Source organism: Catharus ustulatus, chromosome 7 (genome assembly GCF_009819885.2).
Source record: "Catharus ustulatus isolate bCatUst1 chromosome 7, bCatUst1.pri.v2, whole genome shotgun sequence".
Taxonomy (NCBI): domain Eukaryota; kingdom Metazoa; phylum Chordata; class Aves; order Passeriformes; family Turdidae; genus Catharus; species Catharus ustulatus.
Window position 1 is genome coordinate 21,894,136 of NC_046227.1, and position 25,857 is coordinate 21,919,992.

The 25,857-nt window shown below is 36.9% G+C and overlaps 1 protein-coding gene across 7 annotated transcripts in view; it reads right to left on the bottom strand.

The window, feature by feature from the left end:
• SLC4A10 (solute carrier family 4 member 10) overlaps positions 1-25,857 on the bottom strand; it is a 150,789-nt gene that overhangs the window by 68,366 nt on the left and 56,566 nt on the right. For all 7 annotated transcript variants that reach the window (XR_004418494.2, XM_033065130.1, XM_033065132.1 and 4 more), the window contains 2 exons: positions 15,476-15,622; positions 6,804-6,942 (listed from right to left, as the gene is read on the bottom strand). Coding sequence is in view for 6 of the 7 variants with exons in the window: in XM_033065130.1 (XP_032921021.1) it covers positions 6,804-6,942; positions 15,476-15,622 (286 nt within the window). In the remaining variant the exon portion in view is untranslated. The remainder of the gene's footprint in view (positions 1-6,803; positions 6,943-15,475; positions 15,623-25,857) is intronic.

Genomic DNA, 25,857 nt, shown 5'->3' on the forward strand with positions numbered 1-25,857 from the left:
TGGGTCCTTCAAAATCTCCAGTCTCCTATGTCCTATTTCTCCTCCTCTTTGTATCTAAACATTTTTCCTCCATTTCCTCTGTGAGGAAATTGGCCAGTTTCTGTACTTTGTCTTTGCCCAAGAGAACTCTTTCCTCTTCAATCAGACCTATTCCCTACTCCCTTTGTTGCATTCTCTTTTCTCTTCCTAGCCCATCCCCTTCACCTTCCCATTCCTCCAGAGAAGCAGCAAGGAGAACACAGCACAAAAATTTGCTTCCACAGAGCTGAACCATGAAATTGAATTTGCATATGCAAATGAAATTTTTGAAACAAATTTTCAAAACCATGTCCAAACAGACATCAAACACAATTTAACACATTCCTCCCCACCAAATTCAAAGCAATACTCTTAATGGGGGGCCTAAAAGAAGTTGTGAAAGTCATCAAGAACCATGTGAGAAGGAAAAATAATCTTTGAAATTTTTTTCATTTTCCAGTTACACTTGAAGTCCTTAAGAGATTGCTCCTTTCATGCTCATGGCATTCCTTTCCAAGCTGAAAAATATACAATACCTATTTATATCCACAGCACCACAAATATGGCACATTTATTGTCCTGTTTAAACCAGTGTCTCCCAAGACTGCAAAATATCTACATTCTTCTCTTTTCATACCGCCATTTTTGTGTGTATTTCTAATCTCTTTAGGAGATTTACAAGATCTTTATGCTGGAGTATTCATAATTATTTCTGTTATGTATTATTAATATCAGTGTTATTATATCTTATTATTTCTGTTATTATACTATGCTTATCTTGTTATCTTGCCTGATTAAAAAAAAAAAAAAATTTAAAATCATGCTCCATGTATTCTAAAAACAATGATCCAGGCACAGTCTTACAAAATATCATCAGAAACCTCATACTGCCATTACCTTCTGTTCATGTAAGTCAGTTTTCAACATTGCTTATCTGATTATGCTGGTGCAGTCTGTCCTTGATATTTCCTAATTTAAATCTACTGACCAGCTGTAAACAGATTTTAAAAGACCAATAAAAGAGAAGCATGTCCTTAAAAGTCTAAGACAGGTGACTGAACAGAGGCAGGCTTGTTATCAGAGCTTGTAACATACTAGGGACTCAGAGAAATCTAAATCATGAAAACAGCTTTAATTAGAGTTTATAGTGTCAGACATTAAAGCTTAAGCATTGATGCATAAAAATCCATAGGAAACTGTTGCTACTGCTCAAATAATTGCACTTGCCATTGTGATCATCTGTGTTTCCATGAACTGGAATAGTATAATTGTATGGGTTTCACCCCATTTCCTACTGCTGCTGAAACTTAGGAGTTTAAACACATTATCATCCATTGTTATTCAATGAGCCAACAGGCTAGGACATGAAATTAAATCATATACATCTGAGATCATTCTACGTTTGGAATAAATTTCTATTTTGATTTTAATAAGCATATTGTAAGTTTACTAATTTCATCAAGGGAAAATCATGTTACTGTTTATCAACTTTTGTCTTTTCAGAAATATTCCTGTTATGTCAGATAATCCTTATTTAACATACCAAATGAGAAACAGCAGCAGAAAACATAAAACAACTCTAATCTTATGTAGAGTCTTTCAATTCCAAGTGTTCAGTGGTTTTAAAAATTGTAATACCACTTGATCAATCCTCTGAATTCATGTGCAAGACACCATGACAGAAATGGCTTTGAAATCCAAATTCAGGCATAGATGCCAGTTTGCCAATTTTCTACTCCTAGTTTCTCAAAGACAAATTTAAATCTATTTACTTTTGCAGTTTAACCCCTTATGGTTAACCGGCATGATTGACAGATAAAAGCCTTTCATAATTTCTTGGGAAACACCATCAGCCCCTACTGAGCTCATGTCACATGCATCCCATGTGATGGAACACATCTGGAGCTATCTTAGTTATGTCTGATTGCACAGAAGGGCACTTCCATCCTTACGGCTTTCTTTAACGGTAAAGCCTGGCATAGGTCTCTTGATCACACAGTTTAGTTCTCTGATAGAATGCTTGCTAGAAAAAAAATATGCCAACAAGAGTTTCAGCAAGGTATGTTACTACAGGAAAAACATTGCTCAGGCTAGTGTGTGTACATACACCTTATGTATATATCCTAGCTCCTAAAGCCATCTTCATCACTTTCTCAGGCATCAATACAAGAGTGCACATGCTTCATTTCAGACTCGGGTACTGCATTTTCTGCACTATATGAAACAGGTGACTTGTACTTTATCAGTTTTGTAGTGTACTATGTCTGCAGCAGAGAGATGGAGCATGCATTCACAACCTGCTCCACAGCTGATGGATTTAATGTAATCTTTCAATCTGTATCAATTTCCACATGAGCTTGTACCTGCCCACACCAATTGAAAACCAGTCAAAAAACAAGCATGTCAGGAACAAAGCAGGAGTGAGAAATCTGTTTCTTGTGGCCCAGTTTCCATGGAAGAAAGTTTTGATGCAGGGAAAATGCATTACAATTCCTAAGTTTCCCTAACCCATTTTCTAGTCACTATTTCCAATTTACATTCTAAACTATGGACACAATTTTGTTTTCCTAACTGTGCAATAAAATTAAAGCTTAAGCACTTTCCTCCTGATTCCAAGGTTCCTTCTCTTTGCTTCTTTACTACATAGTTCTTTTTGGTCCATAAATATAGTGATGTTCTCCAGATATTTTTGGTTGATACTAGCAGATAAATGAGTTGTAAAAGTCTGGGTAAAACTTGCTACAAATCAGGCGCTACTCTCCAGCCATGACACATAAATTGCTTTCCCAACACCTGCAACTTGCAGCTACACTATTTGGGTGTATAAAATAAATCCAACTGTTACACTTCAGCATGTTTCTCCACAAACTTAACAGAATTTTTTTTCAAAATATAAACTATACATCATCTCCATAGAGAAGGCACAACTGTACAGCTGGGGCACATACAAAAACTATTGTAAGAATGATTATTGACTTTAAAAAGTATGTGTTTCTTCTGGCTTGAAATCAATTGATGCAGAAAAAAAAAGAATTTTATCCCTATATCAATATAACCAAGCTATTCATCCCATCCTGGTCTCTAACTAATTCCATGGATGGGACAATCTAAATCAGATCCTGGAACAGGAAAGTCCAGTGCACTTTCAAACTGAGAATACCAAGATATAAATGTACTTCACCAGAGTCAACCCAACACTTCAGTCCAGATGCACCAAGTGCAGAGCTTGTGAAATGAATACATAACCACTTAGTGCTATCACTCTCGTTAAATGTAATTACAGTAATTTCACGATTATAAGCCACATCATTTTGACTAAAATTTTGATTGGAACCCGAAGTGCAGCTTGTAATCAGGTGCAGCTTATATATGGACAAACAACAAAAAGTTGCTGTTTTAGTTTGGAAGACAGGTGTCTGCTGAGAAAGGCAGGAACTTCTCTTTGAAATGGAGAATGGAAACCCCCTCCCTCCAAATTATTATAATTTTGAAATCATGGGGCTTTCAGGCAAAGATATGGGAATTAGGAATAACAGTTCTTTACTAGGGAAATTAAAATAGAAATACAGTACTACAAAGAAACAAACTCCAAGCCCTGACAAAGTCAGAGTACAACCTGACACCCCATCAGGCAGGGTGTTGGTAGCAGTCCCATTAAATGGTGGCTGCATCCTCCTGCAGTGACAGATGTGGCTCAGTTGGAGCAGTGCTCCTGTACAAGGTGCAGTTTCCCTCTGGAGGTCCAGTGGTGATGTGGAGAAATCCAGTTTTCCTCTGGAGTCCAGTGGAGAAAGGGACTCCCTTAGTGTCCCAAAACTTCTGTTTTTATCTTGATAAGAAATGTTGGGCTCTTCCCCCTGGCTGGAGCAACTTCCAATGGGATGAAGTAATTCTATCAGTCCCACAGTGGGACTCAATGGCCATGAGCAGAAAATGACTCGTTGGAGGAAGGATGGGTTATGAAAAGATAAAGAACAATGCCCTGCCTGGTTTCAATGGATGGCCCATATTAGCAGAATATCTGCCGTTGAGATAAGGATCACTGCCCCCACCCTCAACAGATGGTGATAGAACAGATACCTTTTATCACACTCTGTATTGTAACACACGGCTTATAATCAGGTGCGGCTTATGTATGGACAAAGAATGAAAAGTGGCTGACACCAGGAAGTGCGGCTTATAATAGTGAAATTACTGTAATCTCTACCTAGAACTGCATCCAAAGCCAAACAGTAAAATTTACAAATATTTCCAAGTGGCACTTCACACACAGGTGAAAAACATACATTAAGCCCAGAACAGCAACAAATCCAGGTTGTATCTTCTCCATATGATGTTTCAAGTCAAATCAATAATTTTGAAACCCTGAATCAACCACAGGTATTTAAAGTGATCCACTGTATTAGTTTCTAAGCACATAATCTTGCATATTAAACACCACCCCATTTCTATTACTCAAAGCTACCTGGTTCTTTGTATATGATACCTTTATCTATTTCTATAGGAGCAATACCTCCTAATTTCTAATTACCAGCAAGTTTCCTTATTATAATCTTATTTTTAATTCAATAATGAATCTATTTACTAAACCTAATTCTTCAGAAGTTAGCTGTCACTACCTTTCACACTAATAGTATAATCTCTCAGCATGACCTGTTGCATCTCTTCAAAGTTCCTGACCTGCTAATAGAATTTTTACAATAGAATGCAGTTTAAGTAATATATTCCCACTACTGTACCATATCAAATACTTTTCTTTGTCAGAAAAACAAAAACCAATTATCTGATTAAAGAGCATTATTAACTTAGTCTGACATGATATACCACTGTACTGTATTTTATCCAATTTTCCACTTATCTCCAAGTCTCTAATTTTTCCTTTCCTTCAAGTATTGTATGGTTCTGAAATTGGACTACAAGGGTTCTGTTTGCTCCAACCATTTTTATCCTTTCTTTAATAGTATTGCTGTGTTTGGATTAGTACAACACACCTGACAGACTCACAGAAAGACAGGAATTGCCCTGCCCAATAAACATGTCCCTTCACCTTTCTGGGATGGAAATTATTGCACCCTCTTATTTTCACAGAAAAGCACTTTGAGTCTTATCTTCATTTTGAATTTGATAATTTCCTTGCCATCTCGTCCTTGTCTAACCAGTCACCTTACTTCTTACCAGTCATGTAAAATGCTGTCTGAAATTTTGGGAACCAAACTGAAAAAGACCATTTATCTTGACGAGTTCTTTCCACATAACAGCTCACTCTTCCTTTATTTCCATCTTACTGCTGAAGCTAAAGAAAATTTTACTATTAGCAATTATGCCACTCTTGTATTTTCTGAGCTCCAAAAATTGAGATTTTTTGGTTGTTTTTCTCCTGCCCTCTTTCAATAATCTCATCTTGTTTCTATTAAACATTTTTAATTCTTCCTTTCACAAGCAACAGTTGAGAAGGCTGTACACACAGACAGATCAGCTGAAACAGAAATTTATTACACCTTCTCCTTTTGAATTTTATATTGATTAGAACCACTTACTAACAAAAATTGTTATAATTTTAAGAAATACAATTCTTTGATAATTTGCAAAGGGAATTTTTCAAGTTGAACTAAAGAAGTTGCTATTTCCCTGCTTAAAAATAACATAACATGCAGTGACTTTTACATTTTAATCTCAACGGAAGTTGATACCCCTGCTAGAGAGGTTCTATGTAGTCCTAATCAGTACCAGAACATTATAAATTATTACCTTGATTAGATTTTCTCTCTGAATATTAATAAGATTATTTAGGAACACTACTGCATTCCTTTTGCAGCACAATCCCCATATGAGAATTTTCTACACGTAAAAATCTATATTTAGCATCTGCCTATGCTGCCTATGAACAGATAATGGAAGGGAAGGTCATAGAAAATTTTTTGGTCCTCTGGGAAAGCTGAAATTTGTAGTAAAATTAGAAAGAAAACTACCAGCCATATTCATGTCAGATAGCCCACATACACAGTTGCCTATAAAACCTTTCCAGAAATTTTGCAATTTATATTCTACCAAATATATATTGCACAGACTTTTGGGCACCATTGAGGAACACTGTCAACAACTGGCAGGGAGAGGAAGAGCTAAGATTTCAAGATGAAAAATAAAGCAAAGATTGCTGTAAAATGTAAATTCTTAATGAAACTAAGCAAATCATCTCCCATTTAAATGTCAAGGAAAAAATACACAATTAAAAGTTCTATACCAGTATTATTTTTCTTTTCATAGCAGAAATGCAATCTAAAATTCTTTCCCACTAATTTTGCAGAAATAAAATAATCCAGGACTGAATACTCATTCTCAAAATCAACTGTTCATGGAGATTTAGAATCTGTAAAAGTTCTATTGCTACAGAAGTAATTTCATTCCTCACTTTAATCTTTTTATAATGATACCATCATGAGTTTCTTGAGGATTCAAACAACATATGAAGTTTGAAAGATTCTTTAAATTAGAAGATAAAATATGAATCGGTCCAGTGATTTTTAATTCACATATATGGTATATTTACAATATTTTTTTCCATTGCTATTCACTCTGACCTATATTCATAAATCCAGATGAAAACATGTGGCTCTGGGAAGTGACGAATGCTGTTGTAATACTAGCAGACTAAGGATTAAAATTATGCTTTTATTTAAGCTTTATATCCAAAATCTGTCCCTGAGGTTGCTACAGCTTTGAAATCATTCCTCAATATACCAGCAACCAATACCTATAGATAATTCTTAAGTTATGAAAATACTCACCTTGCTGTCTCCCTCCACTCTGCATCCTCTCCTTCACGCCAACAGATTTCATCAAGCTCAGTAAAGAGATCATGAGGAATGTGTTCCTCATCATCATCTTCTGTTCCAAGAATAAACTGCACCCTTTGTGATGGGGTATCTGGAGAAAAATAAAAATATCAAGTCCAAAATACCATTTTTTTTGCCCTGAGAAAACAAATTTTATGAGATTATTCAGATATTTTCATGTATATCACTTACTGCCACACAAAAAAAATTACAGTTCTGCCAAAAGAACATTCATTTACACACAGACAGATTCAGATTGAGATCTCTTCATTTACTGTAGTTGCCAAGTCCACTTTTTAAAAAAGTCCTCCAAAAATATAATCTGATGTATAGAAACAGGGTCTATTGGAAGATGGAATGGTATCTCCCAGGGGGAAAAAAAATTTAAAATAATAAATAAATAAATAAATAAATTTTTAAAATAACGGCACACAGAAAGCAGTACAGATAAAGCTGAATAGAGCTGTCTTTTACTCCAGTGTAAGGAAAAACTACTTAACTATTTCATAAGTCTGCACCTGCAGATCATCTCAGGTCACAAAGCTAGAATACAACATGTGAAATCTTTGCTGTAGGAGAAAGAAAACAAATGACACCTGCCTAATGGGAACATACAATTGCAGACTTGACCCTTGCCCCTTTGTTAACTCTTTCTCCTTGGTTAGGCTGCTTGAGATACAAAACTACTTAATCTGTCCCAGCTTCTTCATTTTATTCTTCCCACCTCTGTTTTCCTTCCAATACTGTTAATGATTAATTCTCTTCATAACCTTTCAGTGCAGATGGCTAAATATATTTTTGAAGACATACTATTATTTTTTCACTCAAAAAATTCACAGAATTAACAGAGCATCTTAAATGTATATTCAATGTCCATAGCTCAAGTGCTATATGAAAAAAACCGCTATATCCTCTGTGCTTATTAAAATGCAAATGTGAAATGAACAAACTGATGAAACACAGTCTCTCTAGCAATGCATAGCTGCTTTTTCTGCTAATGTATTTCAGATTTCTGAAAGGAACCAAAAGTCCTTTATGAGAGCTGAGAGAGGCCAGACTGCCAGTCAACTGAAAAACTGATTATCCAGCAGAACAGCTCAGTGATTCCTTGAACATTGTCTAAATGAAGTTCAGTTCTATAACATATTTGTAAGACAAGCTACAGTATTCCATCTAAAGAGCATCACTGCACAGGGTCCTCAAGCTCTTTGAATTTCAGAAAAAAAAAGAGATTATAACACCCATTGAATTCTAATTAAAGATAAAAGAACACTACAGTTCTGATCCAAACAAATGAAATGGGCCACTGACACAGAAAATTAAACTCAGCAGTAGAGATACCTTTTAGATAGTAGTACTAAACTTACTGTAGCACTGAAACACCAACAATACATGACAGTTTTCACCTGAGGTCCATTTGCCTAAACAGAGTGTAAAGTTGTACAGTAAAGCCTATTTACTCCTTCACAAAGCAAGGAAATTAAACTCAAGGAGAAGCACAGGAGAGAAAGAAGAGAGATGGGCTCGGGTGCTACAAAGTCCACAAATCAGCAGAGGATGGAACTGTAGGGGGTACAGCTACAGGAATTAATTTTTGGTGAATCGCTGAAGAATAACAAGTAACTCATCCACTTTACCCTTTCTTTGCTTTTCTCTCTCACTGTTGAGTACTCTTTTTTCTTTAAAAACATTCATTTTTTTTTAATCTGAGACTAGAAGTACATTCTAGTTAAGAAGTCTGCAACTTTTTAAGACTGATTTCCAGAAGTACAAAATTCAGTGAGATATGAACCTACAAATGTTTAGTGCATATGACTACGAATAGAACATGGAAAACAAGCTACTTCAGTAGAGAGCTGGACTGCAGCTAGAATCTGAGAATAAGTATTGCCAGGAACATCCTGTACTCTTGATAAAATCAGCACTAGAACTGATTTATGGCAACTGCTACTGTTAAGTAATAAATGAGCAGTGTCATACAGCAGAGCTGCAGCTTTGTGACAGCTATGATCCTCATGCAAATACATGCTTTCAGCGTGGGAAGAAAAGCAGAGGATCAGAAATCTCTTGAAGTCAGGTGAGCAGTAACAAGGAATCACCTTACTGCAGTAATTTGCTCTTGCTGGGTCTTCTGTGTAACAAGCTATTTGACTGACAACAGTGAATCAGAATCTCTTAGGTTGAGAAGACATCTAACATTATCAGGGTGCAACCACTAACCAAGCACTGCCAAATCCACCACCAAACCACACCCCTGAGCACCACTTCTATAGAAATGATGAAATACACACTAAATTATCTTCTTCCTTGTTAGCAAAGCAGCAAAAAAAGCTGCTAGATTCTGTCTTTCCTTACTGTTGTGATTTCTATTTGTATTTGAAACCTGCAAGTCGCAGCTTCATTTTCAAACAATCTGTAAACTGGAAAAAAAACTATATCATTTGCTTTATGGTGCAATAATTTTATTTCAAGGACAAAACCCTAAAAGATGTAAACAACAGGAAAATTATAATAAAAACAACAGTTCTGTTGGTTCCACTTATAAAATTGAATTAACAGGACTATTCATGAGCAATGCCAGATAGATTTGGCTCATATTCCTAGAAATACCAATACCAAATATGTCATTAATATGTTATATAGAAAATTAGTAATGCGTGATTCAAAATCAATATGGAAGAATACTTCAATTGCTGACTGTCAAACTGTGAGAACTTAATCCTCAGTGCAGAAGCATAATATTTGCAAACTAGGACACAATGTTTTCTGCAGCCTAGGCAAACAGAAATTGGCTTAAATATTATTTTTGTCTATCCCTACTTCAAGTAGCGCAGCCAACATTAAAAAAAATCCTTCATATTATTATTGCTATTTCTAAAAAGTAATGAAAACAATCTAGATTACTCTAAAAAAATTAATGATTGAGACTAATCTGTTACAATAGTATTTCTAACACTGTAGTTGTTTTATATCAGAGTTATCAGAAGCAACATGAATTTAAAGTTTCACACTAAGCAGCTGATGAGTGTCCCAAGTAACTACTTCATCACCAGTTTAGGAAATTCTCCACAACCAGCGAGAACTGAGTAGAAAGCCTGGTACACAACAGGAGCTGGGGTACCATCAAGAACTCCTACTTGGCCAATGAGCAGTGTCAGACAGGGAAAAAAAATTGAAGCAGCTTTGTGATTGCAGTGGCTCCACCAGCCCCTCTGTTTTATCCCTGGGTTTCTCTGGGCTTGTGCTCATTTCATACATACAGCACACATCCGGGTGTCGGCAACTGTCTTGGGTTACATTACAGAGTGCGATAAAAGGTATCTGTTCTATCACCACCTGTTGAGGGTGGGGACAGTGATCCTTATCTCAATGGCAGATAATCTGCTAATGGGCCATCCACTGAAACCAGGCAGGGCATTGTTCTTTATCTTTTCACACCCCATCCTTCCTCCAGGGAGTCATTGTCTGCTAATGGCCCATTGAGTCCCACTTCGTGACTGATAAAATTACTTCATCCCATTGGAAGTTGCTCCAGCCAGCAGGAAGAGCCCAACATTTCTTACCAAAATTAAAACAGAGGTTTTGGGACACTAAGGTAGCCCCTTTCTCCACTGGACTCCAGAGGAAAACCGGATTTCTCCACATCACCACGGGACCTCCGGAGGGAAACTGCACCTTGTACAGGAGCACTGCTCCAACTGAATCACATTTGTCCCTGAAGGAGGATGCAGCCACCATTTAATGGGACTGCTACCAACACCCTTCCTGATGGGGTGTCAGGTTGTACTCTGACTTTGTCAGGGTTTGGAGTTTGTTTCTTTGTAGTACTGTATTTCTATTTTAATTTCCCTAGAAAAGAACTGTTATTCCTAATTCCCATATCTTTGCCTGAAAGCCCCTTGATTCCAAAATTATAATAATTTGGAGGGAGGGGATTTACATTCTCCATTTCAAAGAGAAGCTCCTGCCTTTCTCAGCAGACACCTGTCCTCCAAACTAAAACAGCAACTTTTCATTTTTTGTCCATATATAAGCCGCACCTGATTACAAGCCGCACTTCTGGGTTTGGACCAAAGTTTTAGTCAAAATGGTGCTGCTTACAATTGTGAAATTACTGTAATTAAACCTACCCCACTAATAACCCTTTAGCACTTGAGATTTGCTACCAAATATATCCACGTCTTTTAGATTAAATTTCTTCGGGTGCTCCTCTGCTAAGCAAGAGAAGCCCAGCTTTGCAACACACTTTTGTTGCTGCACTACTTTCAGAGAGTCTTTCCTGAGCTGTGTGTGCAGGTCTGTGTCAGGCTCACCTCCAGAGCTGTTCCACTTGCCTTGCCACATCCAATATCACGAATTACAAATTTAAGCCTCTTTAAAACTAGGGATTACTAAATCCAGATTTCTTAAAAGAACAAACCAAACCTTCCCCAAGCTTCAACAGTGTGTAGTCATACAGGACACATGAGGCTGCAGTCAAACCCCCGCTCGCATAGCTGTGGTCACCTTAACCCTCAACAAAACCTGTCCTTAAAGACACCCTATTCAGAGGCAAAATCTTCCTGTGCCACCATCTAAAAACAGCTACTTAAATATCTTTAACTCATGAGCACCAAAGAGCTGTTTCACTGGTTACAGGCAAACAGCAGACATCAAAAAAGCCACAGAAAACTGCCACTAAAATCCACACGCACACAAGCAAGTGTAACCCCAGCAGCCAAAGGGAAACGTGCACCAGGATTTCAGTGCCACCACGACCCATGGCACTGATGGAGCCTCGTGGCCCTGCAGCTCACAGGGGCTGGCACCCACTGCCCTCACAAGCAGCACCAAGGAGATGCCCCAGGCTAGAAACTGCCTTTTTTTTTTTAATCAATTTAGTGTTAATTTGCATCAATTCCTAATTTAATTCACAAAGCAGTCACAATACTTTACCCCACAAGGAAAACTGTGCAGAAGGGGAGTTTAAGGCTGAAATGAAACTGCAACAGCAGCACTTTAGCTGAGAACAGTAAACCTCTCCAGCAAAACAAATAGCACTACTGCATTTTTAACTAGAGTGGATAAATTCACTGAATTTCTCCTTCTCTTCAAAAGGAAGACATTTAAGAGACAAGATGGTGAAAACCTAGACCACTGAAATCACTTATCTTACAATTCTTACTACCTAGAAAAGCCTCCCAATGCACAAACCATGTAATCTGTAAATTGTGCAATTTACAGGTACATCATTATTGCAAAATGGAAACTCCTTTCACAACCTCCTCTCATTAAGAGGCAACAGACAGACAACAGTGAAGGGAAAACAAAACCCAAACCTGAGTGACTGATCTGTGCCCCTAAATGACAGCACTCCCTTTCATTCCACTAAGTACATATTCTGCATATTATTTGTCTAATCTGGAGTTATCTCTGAATCTGTACACTGAGAACACTTAGGCTGTTTTTGAAAAGTGACAGTAGCAGATTAAAAAAAATGCTTATGAGCCAATGTCAGAATGTTCTAAAAAATCTATTCTCTACAGAAACCTTCCCAGAAAGTACCTGGTACAGCTTTCCCAGCCAGGATTCAAAGGGATTACCAGGAAGCTTCCCCCTATTGTCACTATACTGACTAGAGGTGTTTTCTACCATGCTGATACACAGAAATACACTTTAACAAATTAGTTTTTACTGGACAGGAACCAGGTGGCACCGTCCACTCTGCATGGGGCACACACATCCCCACAGCACTGCACAGCTCCCTGGAGCAGTGACAGTAAAGCAACATCTGCATGTGATGGAACTGCACAGATAAAGGTATAAATTATACACTCATAGATTATGAACCAAAAAAAATAATGCTTTATTATGCAAAAAATAATCCCATGCTGGGTTAACTGAGCAGTGTGCAGCACTTCGTGTCTGAATATTTCAGGTCCTTACTTGTTCCAGAATCTCTATTATTCAGTTGTTGGATCTTTTGCTTTTATTATATCGCCTTTCATACTTCACTACTTCAAAACACTGCTAATTTATTCTCTTGTATCATAAAAATTCTTATGTATTTTTCTGACTTACTTCAAAGCGCTGTTTTCTATCAGTTGGTCTCACAGTGCTTATTTTCTCCATCTTTTCTTCTTGCACCTGTTCATCAAAATGTTTTTTTCTTTCCCCTCCTCCCTTACAGCTCCCAAGCATACAGCCTTCTACTATTTGGCAGAAATGCATTAAAAGGTGTCGATAGAAAGATGGAGCTAAGCATTTCTGCTTGCTCAATTAAATCAGAATGATTCATAAATTAAGGGACTGGTTTGGATCTACTCTCTCAGGTAATACAGTCCCTCATATTGAATTACACATCAAAAAAGGAAGCACATTTGTCTTCCTTAGAGTTTCCTTCAGTTCTAGTCACTGTTAGAAACTTGTAGCTTGGGGAAGAGCTAAAAAGCCTGTTGAGGTTTAGTAGGTTCAGATTTAGTGTGGGAAGTATCTGTTGCTCTCTCTGTGCAATTAAAGCATAGAAAAACTATGCTTATATTCTCTCTAAGGCAATGCTTGTCCCCAGGCAGCACAACAAGCTGTCTGAAACTCCTGTAAGGAAAAAAACATAGCAAAATAAGGAGGTGGATATAGACTACTGTTAATCTCTGTATTATTTTGTCTGCCAGCTCTGTGTGTGCTTAACCTCACCATCACTGTAGCATTTAAAGATTTGCCTTCATTATGCAAGTCCCTTCCACTCTTGTCTGTAGAATGCCACATTTCTGCCTGGATGGACAGATGTCAAAGATCAAAATCTGTTCACTGGTCAAACTTCCAGGAGTCAGATAAACAAAGGGAAAAACCCTCATAGTTTACTCTTCAGATAATTATTCGGGGTGAAAAGACTGGATATTTCCAGATATTTTGTTCTATCTTTGGATTATTTGAATAGTTATCAACCAAGCACTTTGAAGAATATCTTAGCAGTCTGAATCCAGAAAATATTTCCATCTTTCTGGCCTGTAACTTTTCTGTTAAGTGTCACCACTTACACAGATACACTTTAATTGGTAGCTATAATATCTTTAAAAGTGAAAATGTGACTTATAAAACTGCAGATCTATACTCATTTCTTGAGGTACACCAGAGGATGAGTGCAGTGAACATCAAGTTACAAATGCACTTCAAAACTATTTTTTTTTGGTATTACTACTATTTCACCCTCAGAGAACCTTTGAACATAGGCTGATTTACCTAACACAAAATTATGTTGAACATTTTATTGTAGGCACAAATGTCAAAGACTATTAAGAACAGATTCAGATAGTTAATTCTTCTTTTTTTTCACTTTTGACATTAAGAAGGACATAAGCCTAGGTCTCCAGAAGTTGAAAGAACAGAGCTAAGTTCCCAGCCAAAATGTGTCACATACTGGCACTTAAATAAAACCAGATGACTCAACAGAAGACACTGTTTCATAGTTCAAGATATCTCACTTCTTGGCTAATGTAACTTTCAATTGTTTCTTTTTAATCTGACTTTATATGTATATATGCATATTCTTTTTGAAAACTGTTTTAATAATTTATGAACTTTGGTTTTTTCCAAGAAACAGGTTTCAATACAGTATTGGGTCTTTGTATATTTGAAATCCATTCCAGACAGAACCACCACAGCCAATTTTTCTTCACTGTTCAGTTTTCAAAACATAACTTGTATCTGTGAAGTTTGAGAAAGTCTTGCCTTTGTTTTCCTCTCAGAATAATAAACCATTGTGCAAGATTTCAGAATTTAAGCTCTAACCATCACCACTTACAATATACTGCTCAAAAGCTTTCCACATACATAATATAAAGTTCTGATTAAAAGAAAGTCTTATAATTACTATTCTGTAACCTGAAATTGCACATTCCCTAATGATTTAAAAACACACTAGCAAATTGTTTTCTACACATGCTTGCATTATATTTTAAACACTTTCCATAGCCTTAGACATTTCATCACATGCACTTTTTATTTTTGAACAGCACATAATATTCTCATGTTTTGAGACAAAGCTTGGCTAATTTATTTATGAATACCTTCTTCTCTGTTCTCTAACTTAAATTTTTGAGAACTTTAGGAGTTTCATATCAGGTTTGTTTACTGAAAGGTATTTTTCCCTGCTTCCTCAAGTCCAAGGTTAACAGATTCATGTTACAACACTACATTTACAATATCATGTTAGGAAAAAGGTAAGCACAACCTAGATCGTGGTTTGAATCTGATAAAACATTGCAGCTTTGGTAACATCAATGTTATGACAAAGCTAATTGTAAAGGACCACAACTTTTCTACATTTTAGGGGCAAATACTCCAGAGCCTTCCCTGAGGGCAACTGGTCCCCGCTCGGCAGTGGCTGCAGTCTGTGAGAACACTTAGGAACAGTTTCCCACAGTGCTCCTTCAGTGCTAGAAACCACTGAGCTGTCCCGTGTATTGACTGCCACCGACTGCTGCCCCTCAGTGGGTTTGTTCAAAGGAACAAATCACCAGCAGAGCTCTGGTGGATTCTCCAAAACCCTGCTGCTAATCATGTCCAAGTGATAAGAGCACAAAGTAGGCATAATAATGCTGATGTTTATTATTTAAAGACCTATCAAAAAATAAAATTTGTCTTACCAAAAGGAGGAGATTCTCTCCCATCTTCTAATCCTGAATCTCGCTCTCTGTCTCTCTTTCTGTGTTTGTGCCCGCGGTGCCGATGGCGTCGGTGACTTTTTCTTCCACCCAGTGGCACGTGAACCCCGATGAACAACGTTCGGTGGCCTACAGTAACAAAAGCTACCTTTGAGAAAGCAGCTATGGCAACAAAACATCAACATAAACATCTTTAATAGCATTAATGGTATCATTCTTATGGTAAGTTTGAAGTCATATAATATTGATTATTCTAATGTTAATACTCATAACAGCATTGATTTGAATAATGGTGATTAGGCATCACAGATACACAACCCCTTGGTACAGGAAGAAATCCCAGTACTGAAGTCCTTATAATAAGGTGCCAGAATTTTTTTTTTCCTTCTAGTTTGCATCTTTGTGTGTGAACTTTCATTAAAGCCAGACAGGTGTTCTGTTAAATGTCTTCCAAAACAGTAACATAAAGAGACACATGGATTTCTTTGGATTGAACATTTGGTAAAGTTGCTGTTTGCTTTGTGTGTACAAGAACTTTACCAAACTCATTCCTATTTATGAGCCAAACCTTGACAGAATTCTTGTGGGAAATTCACTGAATAAAAAAACAAAGGAAAAAAAAAAAAGAAAGACATTGAAAAAACAGTAAAATACTATGTAAGCAAGAGCACAACATCCCTATACAACTTTACATGCTCATATCATAAATACTTTCCTGGTATCTTCAGGTGTTTTCATTATTTTATTTTTTTAATACATAAGGTACATATTGCATGCCTGCTGCCTTCAAGCCTGATGAATTTTATGCTGCTGATCAAGCCCAAAATATTTTAGCTATGTGGGCTAACAGGATCAGAGCATTTAGAAGGGGGAGAGCACAGCAGAAATGCACAGAAAGAGCCACTAACCAGAACAAATGGGAAAGGAATCATGATTCACTGCAGGCAGGTCTCCTACATTTACTCAGCAGAAAGACATAGCCCAGATTACTCATCTCAAATAACATTATTTTCTCCTTGGGATGAACATAACACAACTCATGGATAATTGCTGCTTTGCTGTAATCATTCAGCAGTGTCAATCATCTGGAAAAGGTCAAGAAAACTAAGCTCAGGTAGCACATGATCTCTAATCCCATGGAGACTCCAGAGGAGGCAGAAAACACAGCAAGGCAACATTTGCCACAAAACATCAAACAAATTCAATGATGACAGGAATTCTCTGCAGAGCCAGAGCTAAAAAAGCTGGAGAAAAGACTCTGGACACCACATGAGTTACTTCCTTAACTTTGATTCATGTAGAGGAGACTAGAAAGCAGAGGCATCCATTTTTTACAGACTGTTCTTGTAGACTCAGGAGATTTTCCTAAATAACGTCCACAAGTTGAAAAATATTTATTTATTTATTTATTAAATACCTCTTTCTTCTTGCTTATCACATTCAACCTGAGAAATGGTTTAAAGAGAACTGCTGTCTTTTGTGCATTTCAAGTCAGTAGTGCATGACATGGAAAAATTAATTGAAAATGTACTGAAGGACATGAGTAATGTAGCACTTTACATTTCCTTATCCCCCTCCTTGGATAGAAGAAAAAGCAAAACAACATTTTGAAAGGAAGGGTTTACCCTTCCTAAAACTTTAGCAATTTCCAGAGGTGCAAATAGATTTCTTTTTTAATTTTGTAGCTAAGTACATTCCTGCTGCTTTGTGATAGAAGTGGGAATGCTTATCCTAGTTTTCTCCTACATCAATAATCAGATTGTACCTGCATCAGGAAATTCTGATTGAGACTCACATTTCAATTAATTTCCAGGGCTGAAACCAGTGCTTGAGTCCAGACTGTTCTTTATTCATTACACTGGGATACAGTGCCAGAACATTCATGGGTGTGTGTCTGAATGCTACAGCAATTTTCCTTATACAGACACAATCAGTTCACACTGAAAAAAGCCCCAGGAACCTGGAAACTGAAATAGACATCAAGAAAAAGGCAAAGTGGATTTCATTCTTTCTGTGTGAACCTACTGAGACCAGCAGAGTGCTACCTAGTCATAATTTCAATAAACACAGAGGAAGGTAGGCGCTTGTAACAAGGTTCAGACAAATAAGAAGGAAAGAAACTGACAGGAGAAAAGCAATCGTTTTCTACAGAAAAATCATAGAGAGGAAAGCAAAAAATCTGAGAGTTAAGTAGTTCTGGTTTATTAAAAGATCAAAACTGTGGAGCAAAAAAGAGACCATCTGGGAACAAAAGAGTAATGAATTCTAAATTGCTGACAAAATGAAAATGAATGATAGAAGCGGCAAAAAAAAAGAAAAGAGGAAATACAAAAGAAATCCAATTACTGTATTACCCTATTTCAAGTAACATTTTCATGGTAGGTATAATGATCTAGAGCCCAGAATGTAATGTTCATTTTTCTGTACAAACTGTCCATGGCATTATTAAACAAGAGTTTCCTGAGAGCACTCTAAATCTGCCAAGACTAGAAGGTCAAACATGGACAGAGAAGGGCAGATCTCAGGAAAAATTGACTAAAATTTCTAAAAAGAAAGAGCATCTCTAATAGAGTGAAGTCAGGATCAACCAGGATATTCCCTATCCAGGATATCCTTAGACATAATAAGTGATTGTATATTGGTATTTCTTTCATTTATCTTTAAGAACATTTTTGTGTCTTTTATTATTTACTTCATCAGGATGCCAACTAAAAATGACTGAATATTGACTGAATATTGCTCAAATACTGTAAAATAATTCTGCTCTGCCATACATTTTCACAGCATCAAGCTCAATTAGATCATAATTTCTCATTCCTTTGGCAAGGTTACAAAGACACTAATATATGGGAAATAGTAACAGCTGTAGGTTGCATCAGGGTACAACCCATTGACATCAGGTACAACATAACAAACATTCTCACACAGAACTAACACATAGTTTAAGAGGTGAACATAGTAGGTTTCTCTCCCTACCAAATGGATGTGTTTTCTGCATCAAAACTGGTTTGGGGAGAATGGGAGGCACTGAGACAAAAAAATCTGTACTTTTAGTATTCCATTAAAAAGATCTTAATTCCACTAAACTAAGAGAAACATTTACAAATCTGTTCTCTCCATCTCCATTTTCCCTTGAAATATCACATCACTCAAATAATTGTAATGGGATTTCCAGAAGTACCTAAGTCATCCAGCACCATCAATTATAATGGGTTATGTGTTTTCAGAGATTTAGAAATCCCACTACATTTCTTTTTCTTTCCATTTTTTTAATGCATAAGATAGGCAGCTAGGATAAGCTTCTGGTTTTAAAGACCCAGAATGCCAGGTTCTGAAAATCATTTTTAGATGCTACTTCTGTCATTCTCCAGGGATATGCAAAAAATGCTTGCTATTCTGAGCCTGGTTTTTTGGATTAATTTGCTATTGGGTTCTTAAAATAAATTTAAGTATAAGAAATAATTTCTCCTTTGAAACACAGCAACCTCAAACAACACTTCTACTTAGATTTTATTCTGAGGAATGTCTCTGCAAGACATATTCATATTAATAATGTATGTTTCATATCTGTCTTTTCTAGGGCAATGAATTCATACTTCCACAAACTGAAGACACCTACAGCACAATACTTTTTTCTTCAAAAGTTTAGGGGAGATTCTGATTTTTTCACATGTCTATATGCACTTTCGTCTGTCTCAAAATTAACTACAATTAACAGGACCCTTTTAAAATATTTTATAATATAATTTGGATTTTCTTTAATCCTGTAAAAAAATAAAATTAATACTTTAGGCCAAGGGTTATTATTTCTCCAATCCTTAAATACTTTAACTCAAGGAGTGTTTTAATGCTTTGAAGGTAAACCATAAGCTTCTTATGCTATAAATTTGAACTAACTTTGTATTCTGGGTTTTGTTCCCCAGCTCTGTGCAATCTGATTCAGAATAGTCTTTAATTAAAAACAATCTTTATACAATTTACCAGTGGATGTGTAGCATTGTATAAAGGTCATTGCAGAGCAGATCAATTCAGTGCATTGCATTTCTTTAATAAGCTTTCACATTGTAAATAATCTTGGTGTATTACTGTATTTTCTCAGTGGGTCTGCTTTTAAAAATTATTTGCTCCTAAATCCTAAAACAAAAAATACCAATGCATGTGTTCATGTTTCACTTCCCTAGCAGCACATCTGGAATAAATCAACATTTGAGTTCAGAGCATTTTTTTGCAAGAAAAAATCATAGTCTCTCTACTGATGCTAATGTAAGGTTAATAGAAAAACTCAGGAAGACCAGATAAATCTGATATCTAAACCAATTCTGACTATTAAAATTGTAACATAAATTAAACACATCATAAACCATGGAGAAGAGCCTCTCTCAGCCTGGAAATTCTTTCAGATCTCCATCAGGAATGTGGAACTCAAGTAGGTACTTCAGAGCTTCTTAGTGAGCCAGCCAGGGTGGTGGCAATCATGTAAAAAAAATGACTGTCCTGGATGTAAACATCCATGAGCACCAGATGCTCAGGGTACATGTGCTTGTGCTGCCTTCCACCTGGAATTATCTGACTCTGCCTGAGGCACCTGCTGACACCAAAGCTTTCAGATCTCTGCTCACAGACATGCAGGGAAGGGGCAGGTCAGGGAACAGATGGGTCTTGAAACACCTCCAGAAAGGGCAAAGGCAGGCTTCTGTGACCTACTGAGGAAACACATTGCAAAGGCAAGATGCCTTGAGAGACAATTCTTTGCCAGTAGTTCAAGCCAAGTCTCAGCTGACTGCTGACCTCAGCAGGACCAGAGGGGTTTCTTCCTCCTCTGGAAGACACTCAGTACCTTGAAGCCTCTTGTATGCATCAACAGCTAGAGCTGAACCAAATGCAATTTTTCATCCTCTCAAAAACAAACGGTGAGGTAGAGATGGAAAACCATCAGCCCATGAAGGGTTAAAAAAATTGTCTTTTTCCTTACAGGAAAGAAAGTGATTATGGTGAATTGTGTAGGAGTAGAGAGTACATGACTCATGATTCGTTACTGTGGTGCAGCAGGGAGGCAGAGCTGGAGAAAAAGCAGAAAAGACAAAAGCAATCCTTCTAAATCAACAGCTTACATTGCTGTTTGGGGATATGTTTTGCCCAAAACCCATTTTTCACTTTTTTGCTGTGCCATAATTTGGAGGAACTGACAAGAAAGCCTTCTACTTTTTTTTAGATTATAAATGTAATTTATATTCTAGGGTAGATTACAAGAGAAATTATATATTTTTAAAAAACATCCTTGATAACATTAAGGACGCATTGAATATGGAGGATAAGAGCATCTCACTGAAATCATTAAAGTTAAGGACCTTATAAAGTGCTTCAATCATTCACTGCCCTCCCAAAAATTCTTGCATTTTAACAAAAGATTTTTCCAGATTGTAGGTGGGCAAAAACTTTTTTTTTTACCAGCACTTATGCTTCAGATTTCCTAGATTCATCCAGAGAAATCCAGAAGAGTTGTATGTATGGTTCTATCACAAGATCAGGACCTTGCCAGACAAAAGAAAAAAAGCTGGCAGACATGGAATATAAAAGGATCTGCTCAGATATACAACTCTTTCCACTGATGGAGAGTGAAGCTGTGGTTATTGGAGGGAAAAATTTGACCTATATTTCTAAATTAGCAACAAACCAAAAAAAAACCAAAAAAGCGACCTCAGTACTAGTACAACTGTGTGTTAAAAAAGGAATGTTTCTGTCTTCTGATGCTGCAGTTTAGCAGCTTTCACCAATAATGGCAAATTGGTTTATGTCGGTTTCATCTGGGATTCCACAAAGTGAAGTATTTGAAAATACCAGTCCCTACAAATACCGAGAAAGTTTCTTATCTGTGAAGCTCAGAGCAAATTCAAACCAAATTCACAACCAAACCTTATAATTGGCTAAAGACTGTGGTGTTCAACCAACACTGTGGCACTTCTTTGCTTCCATTATGTCATTATTCATAATTTGAAAGATACTCTGTGAACATATCCTTCAGTGTTATTCATGAATCTTTAAGGTGAACCACCTTCCCAGTGACACAGAAACTGCTGAGGACAAGGGAGCAAAGGGATCAAACCAGGTGACTGCCAAGACAAAAGGAGAAAAGTGAGATCTCAAGGAATATTGAATTACATAGGAAAAAGAAAACAAAACTAGATGAGAGGCCCTACAGAAACACGTGCCTTAGGAATCACAAATGGAGCAAGCCTGAGTATGTGATACCTGGGTAGGCAACAAAATGAAAGAGCAACCTTTCAGGCACAGACTGAGCCAAATCATTGCCCCACTCTGCTTCCACAGCTTTTCCTGCTCCCATCCAAGAGCAGCGAGCGTTGCTGCGAGGAGCGTGAGCGAGGTCAGAGCAAACGTCAGGATGAGCAGGGCACCCAAGGGAAGCACAGGCAAGGAAGCTTGGAGCAGGGGATCTGTACTGACATGGTAACAAATTATTTGCAGTAGTCTGTAGCATCCTGGGAGCCAAAGGGAAGGGAAATCTTGGTTGATGTTCCTGTCTGACCAAGCAGAGCTGGTATCTGACTTGCTTCTGCACTGAGGCACAGGTGAATCAAGGCCAGGTTATTAAAATTTATATTCTTTCAGTCCTATGAGCTGCTAGGTCCTATTCATTTTCATGTAAATAATGTCAGTGGCTATGATAATGTCAGGTGCGCTATGATGTTATTTCTAGAAAAAAGCTCCAGTCTCTGAGAATAAAAGGCTATTTAAAAAACTTCAGCCACTCAAGTTTCTACTAAGTAATAACACATGGAGATTAGCATTTAATCACTTAATTTAATCATTTAATTTAAATTAGGTTTTTCATATATTAACCTAAGAGTATACAATCAAAATTTCATTAAAATATTTTTTAAATTACGTACTGTCACAAGCTAGAACAAATCTAAAAAGAAAAAAATACTAAAATAACTATTTTAAAATAATAATTAAATACTCTGGAATTTCACCTTTTTCGTTTAGCATCTACTATCAAAATTATCCTTCATGCAGGTTGTTAATTACAAAAATATCTCTACAAAATCTAAAATTAATTTTTAGTTTATTAAGTTTAAAGTCTCAGCTTCTGCATCATTCTGTGTTGTGCTAATTATATTTCTATTCTAATCAAGCTTGAAGGATTTTTGTGACTTTCAGTAAGCAATCCACGTAATCTGAATTTTGCCAAAAGTGTCAGGAGGCATATTCTGCTGTACAGTGACAGGCACTATCCAGTGCATGTACTGGATACAGCATTTTACATGTCCTCAGAGATATGAAACATGGCAAACTTGATTTCCCCTGAGGCAAATTTTCCCATGCCACTCAGGCAGATTAAATGAATGAAACATAAAATGCTTAAGCAAAATCTTGACTTCTCTGAATCAAGGATCATTTTGCAATTTTCTCCAACAGAGCCATAATGCATCCCTGATTCAAACTGGGACCTTCACCAAATAATCTGATCTCCACCCTGTTGAAGCCTCTTCTCAAACCAGGCCATGGTAATACCCACAGCAGTTCTGAAATACTACCTCAAAAATCCTCAATCTGCAGCTGAGCACCTCCAGCAAGGATGCCCATGGAAAGGTCACTTTTCCCCTCAGCTAACACAGTGGGCATAAGGAAAAGACCTTGGCCAGAGAGTGTTTCACATCAATCCCCTTCAATATCTACACAGTCCAAAAGCCTCAGCATGTGACCTGAGAGAATCTGAGATCTCACACAGAGCAATCCAAGTATTTTTGACTTATGGGATAAACAGTAGATATATCCATTTGGTCAGAAATTGGTCTTACTGACCATGCATTGAAGCAGTCCCATGGAATAAGCTGAGAGCAGCTGTTGATGTGCACATCTGTCCATGAAAACTTGCCTAGCTGCCCTCAGTGCAGGTGCATGGACAACCTGTCCTGCAATTAAATACTTGAGCATCCAGAATCAGTGCCCAATTTTCATAAGGAATTCCACCACTGATAAATATAAGAGCATATCTATTTCAGTAGGAATTTTGTCTGTACACACATTGAAAGGTAACATGCAAAACAGGGAAGATAATTTTTTTGTTTGTTTGTTTGTTTGTTTTTGTTTTTAATGCACAGTCAGACAAATGACCTATACAATATTAATGACCTCACAACTCACAAAAATAACTATGCTGAAAAAATAATTTGTGCTGAAAATCTGAATGCCAAAGCTCTGCAAACAGTTCACCTCTGAAGCACTACAAAACTTAAGTAAAAAGTACAGTCTGAAGTGCTTACTGCAAGTGTTATTACTGGCACTAAGATGAGCATCACATCTCTGTTCCCAATAAGTACTGCAGTTCCTGTCATATGTTCCAGAGTTTTACTATACTGCTCAGGGAAAGAAAATACTGATCTAGAGAGATTGAGGCAAAAATCTATTCTTGTGTCTGTTCTTTGAGGCAGGATTAATCATCATATCTTCATGCTTTCAACATGAAAAGTACTTGCAAGATACTTGCACAAGGACTGCCTAAAATATGCAAGTCCACATATTTGCTAGGTTTTGAAATTTCAGATGGAAATTTTAGTACACAGTATTTCAGTATTTAATACATCAGTATTTCTGAAGTTTGAATGTTGATAGTGTAAATCTTTTTTAAGAAAGGACAAAAAACTTGCAATGATAAGATTTAATAAGAAGAAATTGAATACTGATTTTCAGATTTGAACCTGTGCTCTTCATATGAATTGCAAATTTTGAAATGTTGCTGACATGGTGCCATTGAAACTTACCTAGCAAAGGCAGTCTTCCCTAGAATATTCAGTAACTAGCTATTTACATTTTTAAAACATAAACCCAATTAAATGTCTGTCACACAGCTAATTACATAATACATATTAATAGTCTGGTTATACCATTTTTTCTAAGGTATGCAATTAGCACCTGATTATTTAATTTCATATTTCATAGTTGTTATGTCATTAGGGAAAAAGGTACATTTTTCAGCAGAACCCAATACAATGTATGGTGAATGAGACAGATATTTGTGAGCCACATTCTCTGTTTCCAGGGGGAGAAATGCCGAGATGTTCAGCAAAATAAATGGACATGCTATTAACAGCAACTGGATATTAAAACCTGCAATCTCTTCAAAACTTATTATGTCACTTGGTATTTTAGAAGGTAGTGATTATGTATTGAAAGACAAACGCATCTGAAAGAGTGAGCATGAAATTTTTCTGAGAAAGCTAGCTGCATTATGAAGGATTGATTCTACACTGAAAAACTGCTTTCTTAGAACATTTTGAAAGAGTAGGATTTTATTTTTAATAAAAGCATATTTATTTGCTAGCTGCAGAATTTTTCATTATTCTAAATTTTGTACTATTTAAATTGATGGAAAGATTGTGGGAGTGTCACTGCCATGTTACAATTTCTATTGATAACATCCTAATAGCAGATCTTTGAAATAATATTTTCACTGTTATTTCACAGGAGCAACTCTACACACATAGGATGGTAGGAAAAAAATAATTAAATGCAGTTCTTAAATTATGTTCCATATAGTCACATGCGGAACATCACAGTAATTCTGACAACCTTAATGCATGAGTCTACTCATGTGACTGCGCTTAAAGATGTCATTCCTCAGAAAGTTGTTTATTTTTAAAATGCCACCTCACCATAATCAATAAAATGACTCAGCAAAAAGGTATTTTTGTGGGTAGACTTACCCCACAAAAGCTCTTTGAGTCACTACCATGGAGAAAGGGAGCCAGGGAGTTCTCATTCTTTTATTGGGTGTTTCTCTAAAGACACCAGATACAGTGGTTTCTCTTTGATCAAGGATGCAATCAAGGGACTGAAGACCACAAATTAAATGTGAGATTCAAAATAGGAGGTTCTGTGCCGAAGCCCAAAACTGGCACAGCCAGCCTGACCTACTGGTATTCTTACTCCTGAAGACACCAAAACTCTAAATGCCACCCTGAAACCTCTTACCTGAGATCTGTCCTTACACACACAGCTACCTACCTCATACATGCCACACTGCACAACATCTAACATCTTTCTGTGAGACACAACTGGACACAGACACAGACAAACCCCTCTCAAATGCAGCTATATCTGCTTTTGGAGGGAAGCACTGCTGAAGGAAGCAGTAACAGAGAGTTACTGTGTAAAATTGGTATTTCAAAGAAATCATCAATATGGCCAACATGTATCAGAGAACACAAAGTTCATACAGAGCAGAAAAGGAAAAAAATGAAGTAATCGATGGTAGGCATTTAGAAAGCCCGAGTTCCTGCACAGATGGAGACACCTCGCTCTAGACCTGAAGCAGGGACCTTTTCAGATGAAGCATGTTGATT